Source organism: Mauremys reevesii, linkage group 3, assembly GCF_016161935.1.
Source record: "Mauremys reevesii isolate NIE-2019 linkage group 3, ASM1616193v1, whole genome shotgun sequence".
Taxonomy (NCBI): Eukaryota; Metazoa; Chordata; order Testudines; family Geoemydidae; genus Mauremys; species Mauremys reevesii.
In genome coordinates this window covers 86,162,779-86,184,997 of record NC_052625.1, presented here as the reverse complement: position 1 = coordinate 86,184,997, position 22,219 = coordinate 86,162,779, and the positions used below count along the sequence as shown (strand labels likewise).

The following is a 22,219-nucleotide window of genomic DNA, read 5'->3' as shown; positions in this document are numbered from 1 at the left end:
GAAGAAAGAGAGACTTTCTGTAATTCTTTATCATTGCCACATAGGTCACTTCCTATTTTCCCACTCATACTGTGTTTGCTCTTGCCTTATTTGTTACCTTCCATGGTAAATGGTGCGTGCATGCACTGGTAACAGAATATTGACAATGTGATGAGATTTTTGCAATCAGAGTAAAATGTCAAGTATCTCATGAACTAAGAACAAGAGCTAAGCACAGGGGTCAACCATGCAGTGCCTCCACCTCACTTGCGCCCCATGTGCAATCATGTCCCCATCCTCCTTCTCTCTCCCAGACCTGCAACTCTCTTTCTCCTCCATCCCCAGAAAAACAGCTGATGAGGGCTCAGCTTTCTCTGCCTGGCTTCAGATTGAGCTAAAATCTGAGCTAAACCCTGACATTGGAGACCTAGCTCTGTCCCTCTCACTTCCATGGGAGTTAGAAATACCCTCTGCTAACTGATCCTACCCTGAGGAAGGAAGAACCCCCAATCCTTCCAGAAGTATGTGTCTGTGAGGGCCAGGGATGGATATGGGCAGGGGCGGCTCTAAGTATTTTGTCACCCCAAGCACGGCAGGCAGGCTGCCTTCGGTGGCTTGCCTGCGGGAGGTCCCCGGTCCCGCGGATTTGGCGGCAGCCTGCGGGAGGTCCGCTGAAGCCGCGGGACCAGCGGACCCTCCGCAGGCATGCCACCGAAGGCAACCTGCCTGCCGCCCTCGCGGCGACCGGCAGAGCGCCCCCCGTGGCTTGCTGCCCCAGGCACACGCTTGGTGTGCTGGTGCCTGGAGCTGCCCCTGGATATGGGAAGGGCAAGAGCAGAATGTGTGTGTATGTAAGCAAGAAAGAGAGAGAGAGACGGAGTCAAGGTTGTGAGTAAAAAAGAGAATTTGAGCAATTTGAGAATAAAAGGCAGCAAGTAGGTGGTGGGAGGGCTTTCTCAGGTCATGAGAAAAATGTGAGCAAGACTGATGGAGAAAAGGGAAGGAAACAACTGAAAGAATACAACAGAAAGATGAAGGAGTGGGATGGAGGGAGAGAGAAAGATGAAAAACTATGCACTATAGAAAAATAAGTTTGTGAGGGAAACAATAAGGAAATAGGCAGAAGAGAAAGGTAAAAATAGATCTGAGGGAAAGTACAGTGACAACATGTTGTGTTAATTTACATACAATAAATTAATATGTCTGTATATTATTTAAATTCTGAGCTCTTAAGGAATGACAGGGAGGCCAGAGCCTGTGATGGATGATGTTTTGTGTACATCTATTTTATAAATCAATATATGTCAATCTAAATTTAAATGAATTCAAAACATGGGATGGTACAAAGTGGATGACACATGCTGAAGTTTTCCTAGAGTAGCCAAAAAAAACCAGGATCAGCTCACATTAAGCCTGTGGGTTTCATCTGCATAACATGCACAGTATTTTTCTTACCTTTTATATTTTTTTTATTCAGTTAGTGGTGGCAGACAGCTCACAGGTGGTGAGATTTGACAAACCACAATAACCATATTAGCAAAATGAGAGTAAGTTTCCTTTTGAGCTGAAATATAGGACGGTGTGGGGGTTTCATTTGCATAACATGCAGATTTTTAGTAAGCTGGCTTAAAAAGAAAAAAAACCCCTCTTCTTACAACACTTTGAAGAAGTCTAGTGTCTGCTTGAACGGCTGTCTGGATTTAATAAATGGGTCAAAAGAAGATGTGCAGTGGTGGTAAGTCAGACTAGCTACCTTAGCCAATGAAAATTGAGTTAATTCTTCATTTTCAAAGTCTGCTTTTATTGCTGCTAATTGTGTCTATTACAGACTAAAAGCAAAAGCCACACTTTAATTAGAGAATATTAGAATACAGAAAAGAATCAGCAATGCTTTGTATAGTGTCCAAGCTGAACATCTGATCAGTCTACTTAATAGGCAATAACAATCCCTCTTATTTTAACCAAATGTGCTTAGGGCTCAGATTGTAAATCTGTATCTTCTGATTTCCCATCTCCACCACTGACACCAATTCCTTGTGTGGCTTTGGGAAAGTCATGGAGCTACCCTGGGTCTGTTTTTCTGTCTGTAGCACAGTGATGATGATAATACTTAATTACCTCCCAAGGTAGTTGTACCATTGCTTTGTAAATGCTTAGAATGTGAGCCAGCACCTGACAGGGACAATTAAGCCCATTACTAGCAGAAGAATTCTTCATTTGGAAGTGAGCATCTGGACTAAAAACTAGCACATTTATTGAGTTATGTATCCAGTTTAGAATAATATAAATCATTACCATTACCATATCCTGCTTACTTTACTCATGTGAGTAATCCACTGAAGCTGATCAGACTACTCACAGCAGTGAGGTGAGCTGGAGTTGGCTTTGTGTAATGAAGTCGGCTCTGAAAGAATTACAATCACCTTTTCGTTCCAAAGTTGTCAAAAGTTTTCTAATGGCAAGGAAGAAATGTTAAAGACCCATATCCTGCAATGCACTCTGTGAGCCAGGGGTCTGCCTGGATGTGGCTCATGGCAGGATCGGGACCAAAATTTTAATATGGCAAGCAAGATTGTTATGAATCAAGGGATCTGTTTTATATATTAATAGAAACTGCTTTTCTCTTTAGCAAGTTCCTCAAAGACATGCTATCACCCATAATAATGACTTGGTATAAATAACTGTCTATACCTCCGTTTACAAATGCATTGTAACAGGTAACAGAATTTCCTATTAGGGATTTTTAAAATATTTTATAATAATTTATTAGAAAGAAAATAATTTCTATCAGCATTATGAAAACATTTTCACATGCTACTTTCATGTAAACTGTTAATGACTGAGGAGGTTATATGCTATAGCTTGATACTTCAGAAGCAAGAGAATTAGAAATAAAACTAGTACCGTATTTATATCTCCAGAACAGTCCAGAAACCACATCATGAGCCCGATCCAAAGCCCAGTGAAGCTACTGAAAGACTTCTATTGACTTCAGTGAGTTTTGGATCAGACCCTTTGGAAATGCAACCATTCACTAGACAGCAAAACAGAATAAACAATCTAAAAAAAAAGTATTGGCAAATAAGATCTTAAGGAAAAGCCTTTTTTAACCAAGCTGCTTAATTTCTTGATTGTAATAACTGTAGGTTTCATTTGTTCTTAATAAAACAAGTTTAACAGCTGTTAAAACAGGCCTTTGGGGACCTAATTTACTGACAAGATTGTGACATTTTAATGATAAGTTCATTTTTATACATCATAAAACAAATATATTATATATTGTAGATTACTGTATCTACAATTTTTTATTTTTATTTTTGCAATAAGTAGAAAACACTCATCCACAAGCTCTGGGCACCCTGCCAGTTAGCTAAACATACAAAACAAAAATGCAATATGCTCAGCTCATGCATTCTAACACACCATTAACATGTGCTTAAATACTATCCCTCGTCAGTATCTCGCTCCATCTACCCCTCTTCAAAGGCCAGGTGAAACAAATGGGCCCTGGCGCATGCCATGAAAGTCACTAAATCGGGCTATTTCAGAGCCCTGGAGCCATTCTGAATTCTGTTAGCCTGTTAGTCACCTTCTCTGTTATATTGAGGGTGAACTCACATCAGTACCTCTGCTGACCACCACTGTGGCAGTGTTTCATAGGATGGGAGACCGTCACTCAGATAGACTGGCTCTATATCATTTAGGGCTATATCATTTAAAACCAGCATCGTTAAATCTGTCTGTAAGCTCACAAGTAATCAGTGCAGATAACATTGCACAGGCGTTATGTGCTTTCTAAAGGACACTGTACTTACAAACCAAGCAGCCACCTTCTGCATGTTCCAGCTTACAAACCATTTTAAGATATAGTCTCATATAAAGTGCACTGTAATAATCTAACCTGGAAGTGACAAAGGCATGGATAGTGGGAGCAAGCTGTCACACCTGTCAGACCAGGCATAGATGGTAAAATACCTTGGGAACCACTGCTCCCACCTGATTTTCTAAATGCAGCTGTTGGCCCTAGCAAAGCCCTATGTTATAAACTCAAGTGACTAACAACAATTGAATTTAGAGGCAGATATCTCTGCCATTTTTTCCAGTTGTTTCTCCCAGCCTACCAACATCACCTCTGTCTTGGCTGAGCCTCGATCCAGACATCTTTCTCTCTTCCATGCCTCAATCTCCACTAGACACTGGGTCAGTCTCTCAACCATTTTATGACTTTAATAATCTGCCACAGGCCTATCCAAATGGAACTTTGGGTTAGACAATACAATGAAAAGTGACTAAATTCATCCCCAAAATGACTCCATTTAAGTCAATTGAGTCAAATCACAAATTAATTTCACCCCTTATTTGTTTGACATGCATATTCACACACCAAAAACTGAAGGAAATTTTGTATTAGGGCTGTCAATTAATCACAGTTAACTCGTGTGATTAACAAAAAAAAATCATGATTAATCGCAGTTATAACAATAGAATACCAATTGAAATTTATTAAATATTTGTGGATGTTTTTCTACATTTTCAATATTGATTTCAATTACAAAAAAGAATACAAAGTGCACAGTGCTCACATTATATTATTATTTTGATTACAAATATACGCTCCGTAAAAATAATAAACAAAAGAAATAGTATTTTTCAATTCACTTCATACAAGTACTGAAGTACAATATCTTTAGCTTGAAAGTGTAACTTACAAATACAGATTGTTTTTTGTTACATAACTGTAGTCAAAAACAAAACTGTATAAAACTTTACAGCCTAGAAGTCCACTCAGTCCAACTTCTTATTCTGCCAATCACTAAGACAAACAGGTTTGTTTACATTTACGGGAAATACTGCTGCTTGCTTCTTATTTACAATGTTACCTGAAAGTGAAAACAGGCATTTGCATGGCACTTTTGTAGCTGGTGTTGCAAGGTATTTACATGGTAGATATGCTAAACATTTGTATGTCCTCTGGAATGGTGGTTGAAGCATTAAGGGAAATATGAAACTTTATCGCATCTGGCACATAAATATCTTGTGATTCCAGCTAAAACAGTGCCATGCAAATGCTTGTTTTCACTTTCAGGTGACATTGCAAACAAAAAGTGAGCAGCATTAACTCCTGCAAATGTAAACAAACTTATTTATCTTAGTAATTGGCTGAACAAGAAGTAGTACTGAGTGGACTTGTAGGCTCAAAAGTTTTACATTGTTTTGTTTTTGAATGCAGTTATTTTTTGTACTTAATTTTACATTTGTAATTTCAACTTTCATGATAAAGAGATTGCACTACAGTACTTGTTAGGTGAACTGAAAAATACTATTTTTTATTTTTACAGTGCATTTATAATAAAAAATAAATATAAAGTGAGTACTGTATATTTTGTATTCTGTGTTGCAATTGAAATTAATATATTTGAAAATGTAGTAACCATCCAAACATATTTAAAATAAATGGTATTCTATTGTTGTTTAACAGCACGATTAATCATGATTGATTTTTTTAATTGCTTGACAGCCCTAGTTTTTATCAGTAATAATGAAAATGTGTGTGTGGATATAAAGGGAAAAACTAGATGAGGGCTAATAAGAGAGTATATGTGCTCGTGTCAGTAATGTTAGCAAAGGATTGGATTCTATCACCTAATTCCATTCAGGGCCTTTAATGCTGCTATATGGAGAAGGGGACCTTAGAAACAGATCTAGGATAGTAACTATAAATTATTATTGACTTTTGACATAATAGTTTGATCAGTTATTTAATGTTTTGACACCATGCAATGTGTTTGATTCTGTGGGTACGTCCTGTAGACAGCAGCCTGGCATCTATACAATTATTCCAGTCAAAGAAACTCAGGTAGGGAACCAACTTTATTGCTGTATGTTCAACTTCCAAAAAGAACTGTGTCACACCCAATATCTAGCATTTCTCCAAGATCTAGCCTCCTATTGATTTAAACAAAATTTGTAAGGCCCACTGAAACAGCATCATCTGGTGACATCCAATAATATTACAAACTATGACAATTTTACACTCAGAATATTGAGTAAATCATTCATATTTGAGCAATTTATTTTGTGTTTAATTTCCTGTTACTGCAAACATTTGAATTAACATAAATGAATAATAAAATGCATGGAAATAAACATGGATATTATCCAGAATTCATACAACATAAAATCAAATCCTTCAAAGGCTAATTAGAACAAATGTTAACATTGTGCCTGAGCTATGAATATATAAATAGCAAACGTGCACAAAAATAGGGGACAAAGATTTTCCTGTTTTGTCTGTGCAAGTGCACATTTTGCGTGAGTATAGTTCAGGTACATCATTTGGAAAATTTAGAACTCAATATGTAGTAAGATCTTATGTGTGCTTCAGAACATATTTACTGCTCAATTAAGTAACTAAGGCAGGACCTGATCCTGCAACCACTTAGATGTGTTTAACTTTATAGATACTGCCAGTAACCCCATTGACTTCAACTGGACTCTCCTATGCATAAAGTTAAGTATTTGCTTAATTGTTTGCAGGATAGAGGCCATAATTCATATGTTCCAAGCACAATGAAACTATTTAATTAAAAATGAAGCCATTTTATTAGATACAGGCCTATTCTCCCTGGTTCCAATGCTAGTAGGACCATTTAATCAAAACTATCAAAATTTTAATAGTGTCTAATGACTAAACATGTAACATCCAGTTTTGTCATCTACAACACACCTATTGTTGAATCTCTGCCCTTACATGCAAAACAGATTACTGTTGTTAGATGTTAGGAGGAAGTGGTGATCATTTGAATTTAACCATTACTTATAATAATGCTGCTATTTCTTGTTTCTCGAGTTCCTAATATTCAAATGCCTTTTTACTGAAGTTGAGGGTGACCGCAACAGAACAGAATACCTACTTCCTCTTTGCCTGATGCTTCATTTTTCTGTATTGGTGAGTAATGAAATAAAACAAGGCTATGCAAATATTTGAACAGTAGTCTGACCAAATCTATTTAATCCATACACCTGGAAATTGTAAGAAGTGGAGCTGTGATGATTTTTAGCACTGTTTGTAGGTTACCTACTGATTTAATTGAAGTATCCGAAAACTTCTTACCGTTCAGAAATCTATCTTCTTTACCCAGGCTTATCATTTATCCACCCCATAAGACTCTTCTGTCTATATTGTTATAATTACAGGTTATTCACTTGTTTACCTTTGCATCTTATTAGTACTTTTGACAACTCATGTATTGGTTGATAGTGAAATGAAATATACTGAGGTACATGCACTGGAAAAATGGCACAACAAAAGCATGTTGCTGGGTTTGTATTACATATAGAGTATAGATTATATGTGAGTGGGTATATATATAGAAGCACTATTAAAGAACTTATGTTTTTTAGTGGATCAATATGAAAACGTACCCCTGATAATTACTTAATACATTATAGAAAAATAGAGCCAAAAGCAGGCACACTAACCAAATGCCTGTTAAGAGCCCTCTAAGAAGAATTATTACTGGCAACAAATTTTTGCTTATATGGGGTCTGAATTCGCTCCTAGGGCAGTCAGCATGAAGTGTGGCAAGTCTTTGGACTCAGGGTTAAATACTTCAGTCCTTATTCACCCTATTTAAAATGGGGATTAAATTCTATATCCTCACCAAACTGACAGAATTTACTTTTTATAATTTATGAGAGTTTTTCAAGTAAATCTGTTAATTCATTTGAGTTATAAACTTTTTTATATCACCACTTCTGATTTTTTGCTTGGTGGGAGAAGATGAACCTAATCTTTAGGGTCTCTGGAGTTTGAGAATTGAGAACAGACTCACTTGTAGATTATTCCAAAATCTAAGGCATGGGTTATTTTTTTTAATTGATGTGTATGGTCTGTAAATACTTTGAGCCATAACTATTTCTATTTACACTGCATGCAATTTTTCAATTTATTTGTTGTTAGATGCATTTTACAACTATTGTGGCAAATAATTGATTTCACATTGATTAATTGTGACAGAGTGTGTGGTTTTTAATATATAATTGCAAGGTAAATCACCTAGGGAGAAACTGACAGAGATGGCACTGTCTTACAGTTATTTAATTCAGGGCTTCATTGGCTGAACTATAAGCAAGGACTCAGGTACAGCCTGTCTCCTGCACAGGAAGGAGCAGCTGTCCTGCATGTGAGTGCTGATACTTACAACAAACAAGAAAATCAGCTGGGACAGTGGAGATTGGACAGTGAACAAATGACAATGGCTGGATGGAGACAGAAAGTGCCTACTCAAGATGTAAAGGAGCAGATAGAGACTGTCTGAGGGTCTTGAGAGTGGACCTGGCCAGGAAGCAGAGCTGGGGAAACAGTGGAGCCTGTTAAACAATCACATCTGTTTGGTTTGAAACTTTATACTCAGGGCCGGCTCCAGACCCCAGCACGCCAAGCGCGCGCTTGGGGCAGCATTTTGCCGGGAGGGCGGCAGGCGGCTCCGGCGGACCTCCCACAGGCATGACTGTGGAGGGTCCGCTGGTCCCGCAGCTCCGGGGAACCTCCCACAGACGTGCCTGCGGAGGGTCCGCTGGTCCCGCGGCTCCGGTGGAGCATCCGCAGGCATGCCTGCGGGAGGTCCACCAGAGCCGCGGGACCAGCGGACCCTCCGCAGGCACGTCTGCAAGAGGTTCCCCAGAGCCGCGGGACCGGCGACCTCCAGAGCGCGCCCCGCGGCGTGCCGCCCTACTTGGGGTGGCGGAATTCCTAGAGCCGCTCCTGTTTATACTTTCAAGAAAGAGCTTTAAATAGTATTAAAGCTTCCTCCACCAGGTGCTCAAACTCTGCAGGCTTCCAGGCTCCTGCAGCTTCACAACTAAAACTTTGAGAAGCAGGCAAAGGAAGTTGGAGCACTGGTTAAAGCTTTCTCTAATGGGCGTGCCAGGTCTGACACAGAAAAGACCATCTCCTCAGTCCCACTCACAGAGAGCCTCTCTCTCCAGCCCCTTCACAAATGAGTCTGCAGTCCACACAGCTCCAAAAATCAAATTTTTTTAAACCCAAATAATTCCTACACAAAAAAAGTTTGTTCAATTAGAGTTAAAGTTGACTGTGTGTGTTTCCTCACAATACTGAAAAGCAAAGAAATCATAAGTTAAGGCAGAATTCACACAACTAATACTAGTCTCCAAGTGTTAGTCCACTACCACTCTGCCTCACCAACACAAACACATTCAATTTCATTTCAACATTACTATCACCTTCAACTACAGTTGACCAGAGAACAATGCTGTTTCGCGGCAACTTGCTGAGGTGTTGAAATTAGTTTTTGTTCTGCATTTTGGCATGAAAGCAAAACCTTTCAAACATTTTCACAAACATTAAGGAAGAGTGCATGGGTAAGACACTGGCCTGTGGTGGGGGAGACCCCAGTTTCAAGTCCCTGCTCCCCAGCAGAGTTTTTTATCCCAGATCACTCTGAATCTGGCAGAGCAGGAACTTGAATCTGAGTCTTCTACATCACAGGCCAATGCCCTAACCACCAGGCTCTAGAATATTGTATAAAACTCACTTTCCCCTGCCTCAAAAAACTTCCTACCTTTTCAATTAAGACTTCATCAAAACCAGAACATCTCAGTGAAAACAATATATTTTGATGAATTTTGTTAGTCTTAGTTTTCTCTGTTGCTGCATATTTCTTGTTTTGATCTCTTGACACTTCTTGTTTTGCTCTCCTGATCCAATCCACTTCCCTCCTACACAGGCACTCTGAGGATACCAGAACTGTTCTCACCAATTCTTTTCTCATCAGAAGCACATCTCCAAAATGAATGAGGTAAGCAGTGTATTGGTGAAGTGTATTAATAGACCAATGAAACAGTTGATTTGGAAGTGGCAGTTCTATGAAGTGCTGGACAAATTGTTATGACCTTGGGAGTGATTGACTAATGAGAGTTATTTGTGATGATGTGATGTTTCATAGACTGTGTTGTCACTGGATATCCTGCTGAAGTTTTCATAGGGAGTTCTGTGGTCTATTCCAGAAGATTATCTCCCCCACATAATAGTTCAGTTACGATTTTATTATGCTCATTGGCCACCATATTTCCAAGAACTCAATGAACAATACTACAAGGAGTACAGCGCTAATTTGAATGCTAGAAAGAATGCTGATATTTCACTGGCTCTTAGTAATATTGCTAAAGTGCAAGAAAAACAACAAATATGCTATGCTAGAAGAAAGACTTGTAAATATGGTAAAACAACATTCAAGGTTAGGGACCATGTTATGTAAATGGTGGATTCTTTGTAACTTGAAGTCTTTAAATCATGATTTGAGGAGTTCAGTAACTCAGCCAGTAGTTAGGGGTCTATCACAGGAGTGGGTGGGTGAGGTTCCGTGGCTTGCAGGAGGTCAAACTAGATGATCATGAGGGTCCTTTCTGACCTTAAAGTCTCTGAGTTATTTTTCAGCTGTTCTCCTGACTCCTTCAAACACATCTGTCATTTTGAGAAAAATCTTCTGTTTAAATAGTGTATTTTCACAGTTGTGGGAAAGAACTAATGCTGGAGGAGACAATAAAGATCTGGATTGTCTGAGCTGTGCTCAGTGCAAGTATGCAGTGGGGGAGAGAGAATTTTATTTAGAGAACTTTTTATGTATCACCAACTGAAGCAGAACATTTCTGAGGGAGCCCTTTGTTAGAGTTTTGACAGCATATCACTGGAATGCACAAGGATTTTGGTGGTCAGGATGATGAGGAAACAGGGCCGCCCAGAGGACTCAGCGGGTCTGGGGTCTTCGGCGGTGGGGGCCCCCCACTTTGGTGGTAATTCGGGGGTGGGGGGGGTCCTTCCACTCTGGGACCTGCCGCCGAAGTGCCCCGAAGAGCCAGGTCTGGGCCCCCCGCTGCCGAATTACTGCTGAAGCGGGACCCACCGCCAAAGTGCAGCCGGGTCTTCGGCGGTAATTCGGCGGTGGAGGATCCCTGCCGCGGGTCTTCGGGGCACTTCGGCGGCGGGTCCCAGAGCGGAAGGACCCCCTGCCGCTGAATTACCACCAAAGACCTGGCTGCACTTCGGTAGCGGGTCCCACTTCGGCGGTAATTCGGCGGCAGGGGGTCCTTCCACCCCGGAGCGGAAGGACTCCCCACTGCCGAAGTCCTGGAGTGGAAGAAGCTCCGGGGGCCTGGGCCCCGCAAGAGTTTTCCGGGGCCCCCAGAGCGAGTGAAGGACCCCGCTCCAGGGGACCCAAAAAACTCTCGTGGGGGCCCCTGCGGGGCCTCGGGCCCGGGGCAAATTGCCCCACTTGCCCCCCTCTCTGGGCGGCCCTGTGAGGAAAAGGTGGATTTGGAAGAGAAGTGACCGGGAGTAGTATTTGTATGCTTAACTTTCAAACACTGTTGGGGCCAAATATTTCCATGACTTTTATTGAGACACCGGGATGTATCTAAAAGCAGAATTTGATCCTTTCTGTCTCATACCATCAATTCTCCACTGTTTATGCAATAAAGAGAACTTGCAGAAATGAGCACTAATGTTTACACTAACTGTCTGTATTGTTTTTGCAGGTAGAACTCAACTACACAGAATATCCAAACTATTCATTTGATTATGATCAAATTGCAACACCATGTGACAAGGGGGAAGTCAGAAACTTCACAAAAGTATTTTTGCCAATTGCATACTCAATTATATGTGTCTTAGGCTTAGTGGGTAACATCTTTGTAGTAATGACCTTTGCTTTATATAAAAAACCCAAGTCTATGACAGATATATACCTCTTCAACATGGCCATAGCAGACATATTGTTTGTTCTCACTCTTCCATTCTGGGCAGTGAATTATGCTGCTGAAAAATGGATCTTTGGTGACTTCATATGCAAAATTACCAGAGGTATTTATGCAATCAACTTCAATTGTGGTATGCTACTCTTGGCCTTTATCAGTATGGACCGATACATTGCTATTGTACAGGCAACAAAGTCATTTAAACTTCGGGCTAGAACGCTAGCATACAGTAGACTGATCTGTTTGACTGTATGGATATCGTCAATTTTAATTTCCACTTCCACTTTCATATTCAGTCAAAGCTACAGCCACTCCGTCAATGAAACAGAAGAGATTTGTGAACACAGATCCAATACAGAGACAAAAGGCACTACTTTGAAATTATTGCTGCTGGGTATGCAACTTCTATTTGGATTTTTTATCCCTCTGCTGTTTATGGTATTTTGCTATGCATTCATTGTCAAAACCTTGGTGAAAGCTCAGAATTCCAAAAGAAACAAAGCAATATGTCTGATTGTATTAATTGTGATTGTTTTCCTGGTTTGCCAGGTACCATATAACATGGTTCTTCTTGTGACTGCCAAAAATATGGGTAAATTGAATAAACTGTGTGATAGTGAAAAGCAAATAGCCTTTGCAAAGTACATTACAGAAGTCCTGGCCTTCTTCCATTGTTGTTTGAACCCAGTGCTCTACGCTTTTATTGGGGTGAAATTTAGAAGTTACTTTGTGAATATAATGAAGGACCTTTGGTGCCTGAGATACAAGAAATACAAGACCAAGAGTTCAAGGATAAGTTCTGATACCTATCACTCAAGGCAGACAAGTGAAATTATGAGTGACAATGTGTCATCCTTTACTATGTAATATAATTGCAACATTATTACGGAGGAGCTTTGATTATATTCATTCAACAATCCAAACCAATCTCATTATTCATGTCACAGCTAGTGATTTTGACTTTCCGACACCCTAAATAGTAATTTCTATGATCTACAGCTCCCTCCCTCAAAACAATTAACATAACAGAAGAATGACACAACTATGGAAAACTCGTATTAATCACTGTCTAGCTAATGTTTATGCTGTTTTCAAATACAGGCACTTAGAATTCTCCAGAAAGCTAAATTTATCAAGCAACTGCCTTCATTCTAATGAAAAATTGCAAGTTTGATTTGAACATTGCCTTGGTATTTTGGTTTTAAAACAGGGCTCCAGTCAGCTATCTCATATCATAACAATTTTAATAGAATTCAGGTTGTAGATTCCTCTAAAACTAACCATTTTGTAAATTTGTCCTTGAGAAAGGCCAAAGCACCACTCTGAATATTTTTCTATTTGCTTTATTAAATGAAATTTTAAACTCACAGGAGTGATTTCTGTTTTTCATTGAAGATGGCCTAACAGGGCAGTATTTGGCTCACTTGATACTTGGATATTTTATTTTATTGGACAAACAGTGACATGGAGAAAAATCCTGAAGTCTTTTCTCAGTACTTATTAGTCATTAAAATTTCTGTTGGACTCAGTTGTGCTACCTGCTAAACTGATGCAAATCTGGAGTAACACCACAGACTTCACAAATTGATATGCTTGAGAGCAGAATTTGGCGCATTGACTGCAGTATAAAGTCTGCCAGAGTTAATACTGAGTAAGGACTTTAGTATTTGACCAGTTACGAATAAACATTGAATACTTATACAATAAACCGTAAGAATTATTAGTCAGTGCTGGAGGCATACAGTACAGCGTAATCATCATCCAGCATTAAACTGGGATACATCTGTTATGCAATTTAGCTTTTTTCACATTTTATATTTACACAAGATTTCAACAATAAAGATTCAGGATGCTACTTAACTGACTTTTTAAATTATGCACAACACTCAGAAAAATATGTAAATAGCACAGCTACCTTAAAACAGTTGTTACAGTTTCTTTGATACATCTGTTTAGTTAATTAAAAGTTCTGTTTGCTGTGGGAGCTCATAAAATTGCAACAGAGGTCAGAAGAGAACCAGAGAAGAAGTCCCATTCCTTCATAAACGGATTGGTAGGAGAATATTCTAGACAGGAGCTTGGAATCTTTGAGGGAATGATTTTGGTTCTGAAGTTACTAGCAGGCAATCAATTTCAGTCTGAAATGGAGGGTGGGGGGAAAAGTGTAGAAAGGAGCAAAAGCAGCTGCTTTGCTTCACTCTCTACAAGCACAGCTCCTTTGCAGAACCGCTGAAATGCGGGGAAGTGACTAGCTAGATTCCGATAGATGTCTGGGGAATAGTTTCTGCATGTGGACTGTTCCCTTCTCAAATCAGTATAAGTTTTGGCTTTGGCAGAGTAACTACCCTTGCGTGATTTTAACTGGTTGTGGAAGGTGGAGCAGATTGGAGCCAGCAGAGTGCCTGTCAGTGGCAGCATGAGAGGGCCAAGAGCTGTACTGCTGGTGCTGATGGGGTACTGTGGGAGAACACAGATGAGTTATGCTACATGGGGACTGTTCTTATTGGAGCAATTCATCGATGTTTGTAAAGTAGTTTGAGATTTTCAGATATAAATGTTAAGTCTATTTTTTTCTGAAGAACATAAGAGTGGCCATACTGGGTCAGAGCAAAGGTCCATCTAGCCCAGTATCCTGTCTTCCGACAGTAGCCAGTGCCAGGTGCCCCAGAGGGAATGAACTGAACAGGTATTCATCAGGTGATCCATCCCCTGTCGCTAATTCCCAGCTTCTGGCAAACAGAGTAGGACACCATTCCTGCCCATCCCGGCTAATAGCCATTGATGGACCTATCCTCCATGAACTTATCTAGGTCTTTTTTGAACCCTGTTATGGTCTTGGCCTTTACAACATCCTCTGGCAAGGAGTTCCACAGGTTGACTGTGCGTTGTGTGAAAGAATACTTCCTTTTATTTGTTTTAAACCTGATGCCTATTAATTTCATTTGGTGACCCCTAGTTCTTGTGTTATCAGAAGTAGTAAACAATACTTCCTTATCCACTTTCTCTACACCAGTCATGATTTTATAGACACCAGTCTGATTTTTCTCTCTCTTCAAATTTTGAAATTAGATATGGCTTTTATTGTTAATTAACTGTAAATTATACAAACATGATACAAAAATACAATATATATATATATATATATATATATATATATATAAACATATATATATATATATATATATATATATATATATATATATACACATAGATTTATTCATATATAGGAAAGCATTCTTACTAGTAGAAATTCCAGCAAATAAAAGTTTGATAACGGATTGGCAGAAAAATAATACAGTTTCATCTTCATTATCCTAATGTTAAATAGCTGAAACAGGGTCACTTGCCTACATTGAAAATTCCTTATTCATTCTAAAAGCTGTATTATAAAGCCTATTCAATGTTTCCTCCTTCCCCTATCATTAGATACAAGATTTTGAACTGTATTTTGCTGTTTATAGTAGAAAATATCATTTAAAATGTGTTTAATATTACTTCTATGATTTTTGCAAATTAACCTGGAACTGTAACAGATTTCCAAGGTAGTGTTTGAAAAAGCTGTATAAATAAGATATGCTTATTATAGTTCATATTCTGTGTATATTAAAAAAGATAAACTCCTTATCAATGTTCCCTCTAATTTTTTACATCCATGTGTGGAATGAATTTTGTTATGTGCACCAATATGGAGGTGATAAGTGGCGGGGTTGGGGCCAAGGAGTTTGGGATGTGTGAGGGGGCTCAGGGCCAAAGGGTTGGGTGGCGGGGATGTGGGCTCTGGGGTGGGGCTGGGGATGAGGGGTTTGGGATGCAGGCTCCCTCGGGGCTTTTGCTGGGAGAGAGGACTCCTCCAAGCCCTCCTCGCCACGGCAGCTCCGGGTCCGGGAGAGAGGTGCCTCTTGTCAGCCGCGGCAGCTCCAGGGCTGGGGGAGAGGCACCTCTTCCCGGCTGCGGCAACTCCAGGGCCGGGGAAGAGGTGCCTCTCCCGCCTGTATGGCCCTTGATAGCCTGCTGTTCGGTCACGCAGCTTAGCGGGAACTTAGTTCCTTATTGAATTTTGTGTGCTTTTCTTCACACAAATCCCACAATGGTTTGCATATTATTAAATTGTGGTGTGTGAGTGATGATTTTGAAATGATAGAGGACTTGAGGAAGCACTTCCAATCCTGGCACCTTGTTTTATCCCTGTGACCCCTGTGCAGGGGAGACCCTCCGGATCTGCTCCAGTCAGTCTGGAGGTGAGGTGGGTTGGGAATGAGGGGTGGACAGACTTTGACACTGTCTCCTGACCACAGAGGAAAGGACTGGGGATCTGCAAGCAACAAGGCAGTAGGAGTGAAAAGACTGAGTAGACACACATTATCCCTTCCCTAGCCTCTCCCTTTTAAAATAGTTCTGAGGATAGTTGCTGGCAGGAGAAACTTTGCCACCAATGAGTCTGAGTGAATGGGGGAGGGTCCTGGAGTAGGTGTAGAGACACAGAACCTCCATGAAGATGAAGCTGTGCTCCACAGGATCACCAAAATCTGCACAGATCTCAAGGGATCCTGCAGGGTTTGTGTGCTTATCCTGTGTGAGTGTGTTTAAACTCGACCCCCTCAACAGAAAAATTTGGAAGAAACTTTTTTGAGGTTTGCTGTCAGTGGGAATGATCTGGAGCCTAGTGATTAGCATATTAGAAGCTGTAGGTATCACTAAATAGACTACACAAAATTTATAGAACTCAATGCTGTATTTGTTGCCAGACAGCTAAATAAATGGATCATAGTTTGTTTCAAAGATGTCTGTACACAGTGGTCAAGGGGAAGTAACAAAAATACATACTAAGGTGCTTGATAAGCAGAATACAAACTGCAAGCCACCCAGAAGTCACAGTGTCGTTATCACGTATATATCTTCATTGTTATAAAAACATAAGAATGCCAATACTGGGTCAGAACAGTGGTCCATCAAGCCCAGTATCCTGTCTTTCGGAGGGAATGAACAGGATTAGGAAATTGTTGAGTGACCCATCGTTCCTCCAGTCCCTGCTTCTGGCAGTCAGAGGTTCTGGGACACCTGGGGCATGGGGTTGTGTCCCTGACCATCTTGGCTAACAGCCATTGATGGTCCTATCCTCCGTGAACTTATCTAATTTTTCTGTTAACCCGGTTATACTTTTGGCCTTCACAACATCCTCCGGCAATGAGTTCCAAAGGTAGACTGTGTTGTGTGAAAAAATGTTGCCTTATGTTTATTTTAAACCTGCTGCCTAATAATTTCATGAGGTAACCCTTGATTCCTGTGCTATATAAAGGGGTAAATAACACTTCCCTACTCACTTTTTCCATTCATGATTTTATAGACCTCTATCCTATCGACCCCTCAGTTATCTCTTTTCTAAGATGAACAGTCCCAGTCTTCTTAATCACTCCTTGTATGGAACACGAGTCCAACACCCGCAATCAGATTTGTTGTCTTTCTCTGTACCTTTTCTAATTCTACCTCATCATTTCTGAGATGGGAAAACCAGAACAGCACTTAGTATTCAAGGTGTGGGGATACCATGGATTTATAGTGTGGCATTATGATATTTTCTGTTTTATTAGCTATCCCTTTCTTAATGGTTCCTAACATTCTGTTAGCTTCTTTTACTCCTGTTGCACACTGAGCAGATGTTTTCAGAAAATTATCCATGATGACTCCAAGGTCTCTTTCTTGAATGGTAACAGCTAATTTAGAACTCATCATTTTGTATGTATTGTTAGGATTATGTTTTCCAAGGTGCATTACTTTGCACTTATCAACATTGAATTTCATCTGCCATTTTGTTGCTCAGTCACCCAGTTTTGTGAGATGCCTTTGTACCTCTTCAGTCAGCTTTAGACTTAACTATCGTGAGTAATTTGGTATCATCTGCAAACTTCATCACATCACTACTTACTCCTTTTCCAGATAATTTATGATTATACTGAACAGCACCGGTCCCAGTACATATCCTGAGGGAACTCCACTACTGACCACTTTCCATTCTGAAAACTGACCATTTATTCCTATCTTTTGTTTCCTACCTTTTAACCAGATACTGATGCATGAGAGGTCCTTCCCTCTTAGCTCATGATTAAAGCTAAGTTTTAGTTATGGGTATTTTTAGTAAAAGTCATGTTCAGGTCACAGGCAATAAGCAAAAATTCACAACCCATGACCACCTGTCTGTGACTTGTACTATATACCCCTGACTAAATATTGTGGGGGCAGGGCGGCAGTCTTGGGAGCGCCATGGGTGCTTGGGGAGGGGTTGCCTGGGACCTCACTAGTGTGTGTGGGGGGTGGGGGCGGGCCACCGCTGATGCTGGGGGGTGAAGGGATTGGCGGGGCTGACAGGATCCCTATCCAGCTCCTCATAGCTCCCCAGAAGCGGCAACATGTCCCTCCCTTAGCTCCTAGCTTCGTGCGCTGCCCAACCACTGGCTCCACAGCTCCCATTGGCTGGAAACCACGGCCAATAGGAGCTGCGGGGGCGGTGCCTGCAGGCAGAGGCAGCATGCAAAGCCATTTGCTAGGAGCTGAGGGAAGGGGATGTCACTGCTTCCGGGGAGCCTCCCAGGGTAAGCACCGCCCACAGCCCGCCTCATCCCCACCTGCGCCCAACCCCCAGTCCTGAGCCCCCTTCCACATGTTCTCAAAATCTTGCTGCTGGGGGGTGGGAAGCGAAGGGGGCGATGGCCCAAGACTGCCTTAGCAGTGGCCAGGTCAGCTGGCCCAGGGGCTGCCCAAACTCCTCAGGCAGCCCCTGGTCCAGCCACGCTGGCGGCTGCAGAAATCCCGGAGGTCCCGGAAAGTCATGGAATTTGTAACTTCCGTGACCTCCGTGACAAACTCTCAGCCTTACTCATGACTGCTTACTTGCTTAAGAGCCTTTGGTGTGGGACCTTGTCAAAGGCTTTCTGAAAGTCCAAGTACACTATAGCAACTAAATCATGCTTGTCCACATGCTTGCTGACACCCTCAAAGAATTCTAATAGATTGGTGAGGCATCATTCATATTTTCCTTTGCTAACAATTTTTTGTTGTATAACTTCCTGTACTGTTATTTTTTGTATTGAAACACTCCCACCCCCTTACCTCCCCACCACACACACACACACACACACACACACACACACACACACACACACAATTAATCAAAAGGAAAAATAAAAGCCACAGGAATTACAAACTCCAGGATTTTATCATTATACTTATCACTTTATTGACTCAGCCATAATAAAGAAATAAAAGTGAATGAAACACTCCTCATCAACAAAGTGACTTGATAAATTCCTTTGGGATCCAAGCCTGCTTTCTTTGAAGCCAATCTGAGTTTAAATAAAAGCAGAAGTGGAACCTTTGGCCAAAATTTTCAAACCTGGGCGCTTTAAATTAAAACTCCCAAATCTATCATTTAGGCATCAGGGGAAAAAATGGAGTCATAACCTCCAGTAAAGTGGATGATTCAAACTACTGAAAATCAAGCTGCTTTTAAGTTTACAAATGTGCCTTTAGGAACCCAGGTTTGAAAATGTTGGCCTTTGTCTCAAATATATGGAAAGCGAGATTAATTGGAGATTTCTTAGCAATCTTGCTATCATCTGCTACATTACCCTCACTTAAAGCGGAAGTCCTGTGCAAAAAAACACCTTCTGCTGTGCTTGATTGGGCTGTTGATAGCACCTCAAGAATGACATTTTCCACGTCCTCCTTACACTTTTACTCACGGTTTGCCCTCATTACCAAGGTGCAATTCCTTACTTGATGTCTGATATGTAGTGAGTGAAACGTGAGGGCTGCTGACAAAACAGACAACATCGTCTGTCTCCTGGAAGTGTTGCCCAAGGACTGTACATAGGAAAAAAGGGTCTTTATGCAAAAAGATTGGCTCCTTTATAGCGTTTGTAACCATGTCCCCTACCAACCACCAGGCATCCAAGAACACTCAGCCAGGTATGCGAGTGCTAAGCAGACTCCCTGCATCGTGAGGAGCTGTTTGTACATTGGGGGGGAGGGGTATTTCCAGGGGTGCAAATAGGGGGGTACCCTCCAGTACGCAGTACCGGCAAGAGATTTTTAGTGGCTACAGGGTACCGGAAAGACTTGGGGCTAGCCCCCTCCCCCTCAGGGGGGGAGGGCTGCACTCTGTTCCTTAAAGGAAGAGAACGCAGCTGGGAAGGACATTCATTCTTTATATCACTTTAGCATACATATTGTGCTGTTAACAAACTTAAACAAAGGCTTTGTTTAAGCTTGTTAGCATATGTATTGTGCTGTTAAGTTGGTCAGGAGTCCTCAAGAGGGGAGGGGCGGGGGGACGGAAGTTGTTTAAAAAGTGTTTGTTGTTATGGTTCTCCCCATTGGTCTGAATTATTCATGACATCCATACTGCATCACATCAAGTCCAAATCATTAGAGGAATGCCTCTGCTTGCACTGACCAGAGGATATTTGGATTCTGATGTCAGCCCAGTTCTGCAGCCTGATGGGAATCAGGTGTTGTCCCTGCTGTACCTAAAATTCCTCTTTGCAGCCAAACTAGTCTAACATGCATTTTGTTAACTGGAACTGGAGCAGCAAAACAAAGAAAACAAATGCCTCATTTTCCAGCTTTGTGGATGAGAGAACTATAAGTGAAGATTATAATGCCAGACACTGACAGCCTTAAACCAGCCAACTGCCTCAGGAATCTGCCAAGAACTTTGTTGAAAATATTTTCCTCATCTTAGCAATGGAGCTAAGACTTATCACACATTTGCCCACCTTTATTCGAATGAAGCTCCTTCTCATCTGACAATTCAGGCATTGTCAGTTTCCTCCATAACAATTTACAAACTTGGAACCTAATCCTGCAAACCCTTAATCATTTGCTCAATTCCACTGAAGACAATGAGGCTATTTGCATGACTATGGACCACTTTTGTGGGCTGGTAAAAGTTTCAGGAGTCTGTTCCTATAAAGGAAGTTGAATCCCTCTTGAAATGCAATGTTTGGGTACAATACCATAAAGCAGTTTAGGATACAGTTCTACTTAAAATTTGTCTTTTAATAAGTCATACATACGCTGAAATGACTTCTCACCCAACTTCCATATTCCAGATAAACAGACTGAATACTACATATTTGGGAGAAAGTGAGTACACCGCTACCTCAATATAATGCTGTCCTCGAGAGCCAAAAAAATCTTACCGCGTTATAGGTGAAACTGCATTATATCGAACTTGCTTTGATCTGCCAGAATGTGCAGCCCCGCCGGAGCACTGCTTTACCGCATTATATCCGAATTTGTGTTATATGGGGGTAGCGGTGTAGTTAAGCATGTTGATGTTTGTATATACAAAGGAGCAGGGGTGGCTCTAGGAATTGCGCCGCCCCAAGCAGGGCGGCACGCCGCAGGGGGCGCTCTGGCGGTCGCCGGTCCCGCGGCTCCGGTGGACCTCCCGCAGGCGTACCTGCGGAGGGTCCGCTGGTCCCGCGGCTCCGGTGAACCTCCCGCAGACGTGCCTGCGGAGGGTCCGCTGGTCCCGTGGCTCTGGTGAACCTCCCACAGGCACGTCTGCGGATGCTCCACCGGAGCCGCGGGACCAACGGACCCTCCACAGGCACGTCTGAGTGAAGTCCACCGGAGCCGCCTGCCGCCCTCCCGCGGGACGCCACCACAAGCGCGCGCTTGGCGTGCTGGGGTCTGGAGCCGGCCCTGCAAAGGAGGGTATCAGAGGGGATGGGGCGAGCATGGGGGCCCTGGGCTGGGGGGAAGAGTTACATGGATGGTCACGTGAGGAGGTTACGTGCCCCCCCTTGTGTCCCTCCCATGAGAGCAGTACGGGCAAGAAATGATTTCTACTTGTGCCATTGGGTATTTCAATTGGGGTGGAAGGCTGCCTGGCAGCCCGCGGGTGGCTCCCAAGCCTGGACCTGGTTACTTTACAGAGTAGCTCCAGGCCTGGTGGACCCCCCCCGGTGCGCCACCACTGCCATGCGCACGGACCCTGGGCAGGGCAACCCCCAGGGGCACGCAGCACCTACCCCACTCCCCAGGGCAGCAGCCCCCGAGAGCCAGGAGCTGCCTCCCACATCCCTCAGCCCCGCCCCCGTCTCTGCCCCGCCTCGCCCCGCAGGGAATCAGGTCCCGGCCACACCCCCAGCTCGCTTCCCACTCCTCCCCCCCCCCCCCCGAGTTGGAGCGGGGCCGCGTGCGCCCCATAGGTGGGCGGGGCCGGCCTCCGCCCCGCTTGTTCCGCCCCCTCCCCCGCGCTCCACCCGCGCGCCTGGCTCGGCCCCGCCCCCGGCCTGCGGGGGAATAACGGCGGCGGCGGCAGCGTCCTCGCCATTTCCTCCAGGGGAGCGGCCGTAGAGCGGTGTGTGGGGGGAGGGGTGATGCGGGGCATGGCTTTGGGTAAGGGCCGCGGGGAGGGGCAGTGGGTGGGGAAGGGGTGATGTGTGGGGGCGGGGCA

The 22,219-nt window shown here is 42.4% G+C and overlaps 2 protein-coding genes across 15 annotated transcripts in view; both read left to right on the top strand.

The window, feature by feature from the left end:
- The first annotated feature begins 1,616 nt into the window (after positions 1 to 1,616).
- Positions 1,617 to 14,444, top strand: LOC120400114 (C-C chemokine receptor type 6-like). 4 transcript variants are annotated; one of them, XM_039528491.1, is made up of 6 exons: positions 1,617 to 1,714; positions 4,083 to 4,179; positions 5,791 to 5,836; positions 6,830 to 6,928; positions 9,732 to 9,803; positions 11,539 to 14,444. In XM_039528491.1, exons 5-6 carry the CDS (start codon positions 9,795 to 9,797, stop codon positions 12,622 to 12,624), a joined length of 1,095 nt encoding a protein of 364 aa, XP_039384425.1. In that variant the 5' UTR covers positions 1,617 to 1,714; positions 4,083 to 4,179; positions 5,791 to 5,836; positions 6,830 to 6,928; positions 9,732 to 9,794; the 3' UTR covers positions 12,625 to 14,444. The 4 variants fall into 4 exon arrangements, with proteins under 4 accessions (XP_039384425.1, XP_039384424.1, XP_039384426.1 ...); XM_039528490.1 differs by lacking the exon at positions 4,083 to 4,179 and having other exon boundaries at positions 1,645 to 1,714; XM_039528492.1 differs by lacking the exons at positions 4,083 to 4,179; positions 5,791 to 5,836 and having other exon boundaries at positions 1,649 to 1,714.
- A 7,572-nt stretch (positions 14,445 to 22,016) lies between these two features.
- Positions 22,017 to 22,219, top strand: part of LOC120400888 (centromere protein J-like) — a 124,520-nt gene continuing 124,317 nt past the window's right edge. For 7 of the 11 annotated variants that reach the window (XM_039530157.1, XM_039530168.1, XM_039530166.1 and 4 more), the window contains exon 1: positions 22,017 to 22,123. The gene's annotated coding sequence lies outside the window, so the exon portion shown is untranslated. Of the gene's footprint in view, positions 22,162 to 22,219 lie in introns of all 11 variants that reach the window. The other 4 variants (XM_039530163.1, XM_039530160.1, XM_039530165.1 and 1 more) reach the window with 4 other exon arrangements.